Here is a 7,671-nt window from a genome sequence, read left to right on the forward strand (position 1 = left end):
CTTTCTTAAAGATCTAGTTTTTTAAAAAGTGTTTACTGTTGCTTATTAATTATCTATTTATTTTATACACTATGAAGATTGTATCCTTTTCAAAAATTTACACTGTATTTAGCTATTAATTCTTTTTATCTTTTATTGTATCTTTCATTTAAATATTGTCGTTTTGAAAAATTTACTTTTTGAAAAGGTGTTCAAGAGCCTAATAACACTGTTGCGAATTAATTCAACAAAATGTTCAATATCATTAAGGGATTGCAAGGTACAAATGGTCAGTGATCATAAAAGCAAATACAAACAGCTCTAAATACACTAAAAACTATACTAAATTTATGACTGAGACTACACAGACAATATTTGACACAGAATTAAATACGTATAGTTACAAATATTGATAAATACAATTTAAACCTCCTGGTCCATGAATCTTTCGTTAAATTTGTAATTGCATACTTTCTATTGCTATCAAAAAATTTGACTTTTTATCATATTTATTATATTTAATTGAAGTAGAAAGAATTTCTAGTTTTTCTTATCTATAGAGAACTGACCATCGTTTAAAAGGGAAATCAGGATCGAATATGTGAAAAATGTGACAACAAGAGTGACAAGTTTTTCTGCTCCGTGGAAACGTTGAATCGTGAAATTAACGCTAGAATAGATGAGTTTTACGTTTAATAGGGATTTAATGCGTTTGAAAAGGAAAGCAGTACTTGCTCACCTACTTCTCGGGAGACAGCAGATAGAGTCTGGTCTAGAAGCTTCTTTTCTTCTAAATAATCGATGCACTCAGAATTTATTCCAGCAGTGCATGTTACAGGAGCAAGATTTTCTCCCCGACACTGCTTTCTCACGTTGATTCTCAGTCTTCTCTGATGGCCATGTGTCCCTAAGAAACCACATATCCAAGGAAGAGCATCTCTAATTATCGTAATTCTTCCAAATATTCGAACTTCGAACAAACAAATTCTTCTCAATTCTTCCAATTCTCTTTTCACGATATCATTTTTCTCATCCCCCAATTTTTCTCGTCCCAAAGCCACAAATCATCTCGGCAAATCTTAATCAAATCACTTCAGATGAAAATCTTGAAAAGCAGATTCTGTCACAAAAATCTGAACTTCCCTCGCGCATTCTTCTTCAATCACTTCCGAAACATCGATTGCACGAAACACAAATCTCCGAAGGACTCGGTGCTTCGATAATTAAACGACTAATTCACAATGTAGAAGAAGAACAACGAGAAATTCCACGTAAAAAGTATCCACTACGAAGAATTCGACAGCATTTTTCGAGTCTTCTAATTAAATTTCGTTTTTCTTCTGTGGACAGTCCTTCGAGGTGTCGTTAATATAAAAACGAGCCGCTGCTTTTATAGGAAATGCAAGAAGATCCCGGAAAATTTGCACCACAAAGTGTCCCAGAAATTGAGTTCCCTAAGGAAGGCTGCTGGCTAATTGATACGTTTTCTCGACACGGAGAAAAACTACTTGTTCAACGTAAGGATGTAACAACCGGCTGGAGGACGGTGTAACACTGACCATGACCTTGCTCCTGCCGCGAGTATCCGCATGCTGAATCTATCGAGATCGGAGTAGCGTACGAACAGGTTACGAACCTTTCGAACGCCACCGGTATAACGGTCCTCCGGTTCTTTCCCTCTCTTCTTCGGCCTCTTGCGCTCCTTCCCGCGCCCAACCTTCTCTTCCGGTTCTCCCCGTCGAAATGAAACTTTACGCGCGCTCGCTATTGGAATTCGGTGAGCATTGAAGATCACTCTCGTGTCCGTCGACTCGATCACGATCTTCCGGACTGTTAAAAGTTTCCTTTTTCTCTCTGATTGACGATACAAAGTGATTTGTGTAGAACTGAACAAAGGTGAAGGACGAAGGTCTTGAGAGCTGAGGTAGTTTGTAAAATTTAGCACAATTTTTATTTGAGAATTGATTTTGAATTAAGTAAGTTATGAGGAGTGTGTGATTTATTGGATAATAAATTTGATGTAATTTTTAATTTTCAATCATTTAATTTGGGATCATTTGTAATTTACTCTTTGTTAGAGTGTCTAAATTTAATAGTAAATTTGATGTAATTTATAAGAAATTACAGAATAATTTGTAATTTATAATAAATTTAATTTACAATAATTTGAAATTTACTCTTTGTCAGAGTGTGTAATTTATTTAATAAATTATTTAATAATTTGTCATTTATAGTAAAAAGTATGTAACTTATTTTGTGTGCATATTTTTTTATCGAATTTGAGATTAATTCTACAAAAAGAATTATATTGAAGTTTGATGTTTCCCTAGGATGGAAACTAAAAATATATAATATACATACACTACCGGCCAAAAGTTTCGAATCATCTGCTAATTTACGGTAAAATTGAATCCGCTGCTAATTTTTTATAGATTTGAAATTGATGTTGAGGAGATCGATAGTATTTTACCTTATTTCGATTGATTCGAGCGAGGAAAAATTGGTTAAAATATTCTTAAAATTGATAACTTTATTCTGGAAATTTTTGTATAACATGTAATGCACTGTGATTCCAAACATTTGGCCGGTAGTGTATCTTGTAAATGCAATGTAATATAAATATTTTCTATTATGGCTATATTTGTATATGTATACCTTAGAATATGGCGAACCCAACTCCCATCAAGAACATTCACTGTATTTGCTTACTGAAAATTTTACATTCTTTGTAAATATTTAAGAGCATAACTTGGAAGATTGGGCAAATTCTAATTGTAATTATTATATGACTGTCACTATCATCGATCTATGTGTGAAGTAATTGTTTAGGAGAAAAGTGTAGGGTTCATTTGAAAATCAACGATCTTGTATTTTACTTTGGAAAAATGATATAATATCATTAGCAAAAGTGAATTATTTGTCATTTGAAAAATTTGGATAACGTTTGTTAATTTTACGCAAGAGATTGAGAAAAGGACGAACGATGTGCCCAATACGTGACCAGAATACGTATAGATTTCTGAGTAACGTGGTAATCATATTCAGGAATCCACATTCGTGTGTTAATCTCAAACAATCTAAATTCTTCACTCTACCAAAAATTTATTTCTATTAAATATTTAATCCACTATTTCTAAAAAGAATCTAAAATCTTCGCTCTACTAAAAATTTATTTCTATTAAATATTTGGTCTACTATTTTTAGAAAAAAATCTGAAATATTCACTGTACCAAAAATTTATTTCTATAAAATATTTAATCTTCTGACTATACATTTCTCTTCTTTCAACTGTCTCTTGAAATTGCCAAACATTTTGTCTTCTCACATGAGCCACTCAGAAGCCAAGTGACTTCTCCATCAAATAAAATTTGTTAAATTTCTTTTATTTATGAAAAATCAACCACCAAGCATGTGCGTTGATACTAAAATTAAAAGATTATCGAAGATAATCAAAAGAATAACGCACCTGCTCCGATTCTTAACTTCCTGCATTACCTACCTATGATCACAAAAAAAAAAGTATAGAAAGAAAAAATATTAAAAAATTGCAAAGAAAAAACGTCATAGGCGATTTCAAAATGATCAATCAAGGATTACGTGACACGTGTCACGTTCATGAACGCAACAACCGACATTGGAGGAATCATTTTTTGACGTCATCGAGCGGACTTACGGTACAGTGTGGCGTGTGCGGCCGCTATACGGGAACGACCTACTTACTGTTGCAACACCATTGCGGTTATGTATTGAATTTAACGATCGTTGAATCACAAGTCGAACCGTAGCATTGTAACAAACAAAGTTCGAGGAAAAGTTTGATCGTTTAATCGTTTGGTTACTTTCAAATTCTCATTCGTAGCTTTTACATTAAAGCGATGCTCCACTTTCGTCAACTTCCTGAATTTAAAAGCGCACCGAACGAATTTCTTATGCTAATCAGGCTGTTTTAACCGAACAAGAATCATAAAGTGACTAATATAAATATTTTAGGTATTCGTATTTTAGTACAAGATATAAAGTCAAATAATTAAGATCGATTTTCTTAAACGAAATGAAAATTTTATGGGATCACGTTAGAGTGATCAACAGGATTAATGTATATTTCCAAAGGTTACGCATAATTTCAAAGTGTGTGAAATGAAAGATTATTTAATTATTTTATACAGATTTCCAAAAGAGATACACGATTCGTCCTATTCGCGTGATTCACCCACCAGAATAAATTTTACTTTCTCCCTAGACTGCAAAGTACTTTCTACTTCTCATTAATATGCGTTGATTATAATTACCACGTAAGTCAGATTTGGCAGACTTGTTAACAGCTGCAATAGTAATTACACGTGCTACTACAGCACCCTGGAAAGTGATAGCATTCTCTAAACTATTAAGTTGATACATATGAAACGTCGTTTTTTGAAATGAAACATTAGATATATTTTGTTTCTTCGGAAAATAATGTATTTGATCAAAATAATTTCCACATTCTGATGGAAATATGTGGACTATAGTGAGCTATTTTTCAACCAGCGGTTGATGTACAATTTTATACATCTAAACATTCATGTATGATAACAAAAATAAGGATACACTTTGAAGAAGTGATTGTTTCTGAGGACGAGAACAATATTGATCACAAATAATGCTAACAATAATAAGAAAATAAATTTACCCAAAATTGGACTCGACAAAATAAAACCAATAGTTTAATTGAAGCCTTAATTTTGGGGATTATAGATATTTAATAATTAATTTAAGTCAAAATAGTTACAAAATTTGTATTGTTCAATTATAATTTACAAAGTGGGAGACGAGATAAAACGGTTGAAACATGGCTTGAGAGGTTGAGAAAGAAAAGAAAAGAGCTAAGAGCACCAGAGTGAGGCTAATTAAAATTAAGAAAATTTTACAGGGCAATAATAGAGTAGAAGAGAAAGAGAGATAAGATAATCTGTAAAAATAGGATAACGTAACCGAAGTCCAATTCTTAGCTGTAAGGCTGAATAAAACATATACAATTATAATTTACAAAATTATTGCTTTAATTAATTGAACTATATAACTAACTTAATTTTTTAATTTTATTTATTGTAATATCGATTATTGCTAAATTTCGTTTCTAATTCTGTTTCCAGGAGGATGTTGTGGGTCCATGAAGAAAAGGACCATCGTTGGGGGCTACGCCTTCACGTGGTGGTTCGTCACCGATGTTCAGCGATTGTCCCTCGAAGTGATGACGCTGAACCCTGTCTGCGAGAGCGTGGAAACCGCGCAGGGTGTACCATTGACCGTCACCGGGGTGGCACAGTGCAAGATCATGAAAGCGGACGAGCTTTTGCACACTGCCAGCGAACAGTTTCTAGGGAAAAGCGCTTACGAAATCAAAACGACCATCCTTTCTACATTAGAGGGTCATCTTCGTGCAATATTAGGTAAGTCTCGTTTTCGAATTTTTGCAAATCTTTATCATTACAGAGATAAAGCGATGCTTTTACTTATTTCGATGATTTTTCACGTTGTTCGAACGTTATTACTTTAACAACGATGGAAAATTCAACGTACACTGGCGTTCGTAAGTGTTAGGACACCCAGTATGTTCGTGTACAAAGTGTTATATGATTTAAATTACATTTCCTCGGAGTTTAAACATTTGAATTTTGGCAAGATTTTTAAATAAAATATGAGTATTGTTAGTATTAAATTATGTCAGTAATTGATTCACGTCTACCTTATTTCTATTTTTATCATTTTCTTAAATAATGGAAGAACCGGTGCCGAGTTGACTTTGTACGTCCCTGAACGACGCTCGAACTCCTTATCTCACCCAAATTGATGTTTTGGCGATCGAATTTCACGTGCTTTTAGGCCTGTCTAATTTTACGACCTCACTATAGCTCTAAGTACATATAGATATAACGTTTCTAGAGAATATTCAGTTTTAATTTTTAAATTCTTTGATGTGTCGCCCCTCGGGTAACAAAGACACATTCATTACCACGCGGAAGGAAATTGGGTCATATTTACCCTCCGAGTGAAAAGGTTAGGTTCGTCACTATTATGGAGGCTTTGACGAACAAGCGGAGAAAATTCTTTCATTTAATATACACTTGCTGCTTATACATTCCGTTTCATTTTCTCTTTTAATTTCCATCGTGTCATAACAGGTACTACGGTTATATTTCTTTTAAGAACTAATTGTTTTAATACTGTAATTAAATATTACTATAGATGCTTTCAGATGTTCTCAAAGATAATGTTTAGACATTGATCATTTCTTTCTTATCCTTTTATTCTATTCTATTTGTCATAAAGAATCTTTTTCTACGTCTTTATCGTTGTTAATAACTTAATGGAACTTTTCTTTCTCAAAAACTTACTTGTCGTTGCAATTTTCATTTTCAATAATATCATGCGTAATATGTCAATAAAATTGGTATAAGAAGTTTCACTTATTTAAAAGACGAAAAACTCCTCACTGCTCAACAGCAATATAAATATGTGTACTACGTGGAATAAATATAGCGAGCTCGTAAAATCGGTCAGAAGTCAAAGTAAACACATTTCAAGTGTTCGAACAAAGGAATTGACAGAAGTAAATATTGTATGAAAAGGACCCGAACTCTCAGTCAGCGCCGTATAATGTATTCACCGCGCATGCGCAGTCTTTATCCTCCTGTAAATTCTAATGATCTTCGTTTTCACCTGTATTCTGCTTCAATTTCTATTACTTTATCCACAGTGTTCTTCCAATGATTACCGTTCATATTTTTTATTTCATTCGGTATTAGTTCCACGTTCTAAAATTCGGCTAGCCAATTGATCTACGTTGGTCACGTAACTTTACGACACGTCAGACACAGAAAGAAACTTCAAATATTAATTGATATTTTTTATTTACCTGATAATACATGAAATACCGTTAGTCATCAGTTGTTATCTTTTTATTATATAAACCCTAATACAGAATGCCATATACGTTCCTGGCTGCGGCTAAATCAAGCTGTGTTGCCACTTGATGCTTTAATTTACGAGTGCGCCATACATTCGTTTTACCGACCTAACCTCTAAAATCGTTTGTTTACCACGTTGTCAAATATCAAACGTTAAAAAACAACAATAATAATAATTTGAGCGTCAGTGGGTTGAACCTAACCTCAAATATAGTCACGAAACCACGTATACATACTTATATCATATAGAAATCTTTGTATCACCGATAAATCGTTGCAAATAACCAACCGAAAGAAGAGAAAGCATCGTGAAAATTGAACACGAAAGGAGAACACTTGATATCTTTCAATTAAAGATGACACTCGTGGAAACTTTTAGGCACGCTGTCGGTGGAGGAGATCTACAAAGATCGAGATCAGTTCGCGACACTGGTGAGGGAGGTAGCCGCGCCAGACGTTGGTCGCATGGGCATCGAGATCCTGTCGTTTACGATAAAGGACGTCTACGACAACGTTCAATACTTGGCGTCGCTTGGCAAAGCACAAACTGCGGTTGTTAAACGGGACGCCGATGTTGGCGTCGCCGAGGCGAACCGCGATGCCGGCATACGGGTACGTTCACACGCGACTAAATGTCTCGAGGACACTACATGTACCGGGTGACACGCTCGACATCTTCAGTTACTTTTTACATATCGTCGGTTTGCTGGTAAAAAACACTAATCAATATTTATTTTATATAATA

The 7,671-nt window shown here is 34.1% G+C and overlaps 1 protein-coding gene across 1 annotated transcript in view; it reads left to right on the plus strand.

The window, feature by feature from the left end:
• LOC108579462 (flotillin-2) overlaps nucleotides 1-7,671 on the plus strand; it is a 96,890-nt gene that overhangs the window by 84,912 nt on the left and 4,307 nt on the right. Inside the window, exons 2-3 of the mRNA XM_017943010.1 lie at nucleotides 5,112-5,408; nucleotides 7,306-7,538. Of these exons, the coding sequence (XP_017798499.1) occupies nucleotides 5,129-5,408; nucleotides 7,306-7,538 (513 nt within the window). The 5' untranslated portion in view covers nucleotides 5,112-5,128. The remainder of the gene's footprint in view (nucleotides 1-5,111; nucleotides 5,409-7,305; nucleotides 7,539-7,671) is intronic.

Source organism: Habropoda laboriosa, unplaced genomic scaffold (assembly GCF_001263275.1).
Source record: "Habropoda laboriosa isolate 0110345459 unplaced genomic scaffold, ASM126327v1 scaffold14, whole genome shotgun sequence".
Classification (NCBI taxonomy): Eukaryota; Metazoa; Arthropoda; class Insecta; order Hymenoptera; family Apidae; genus Habropoda; species Habropoda laboriosa.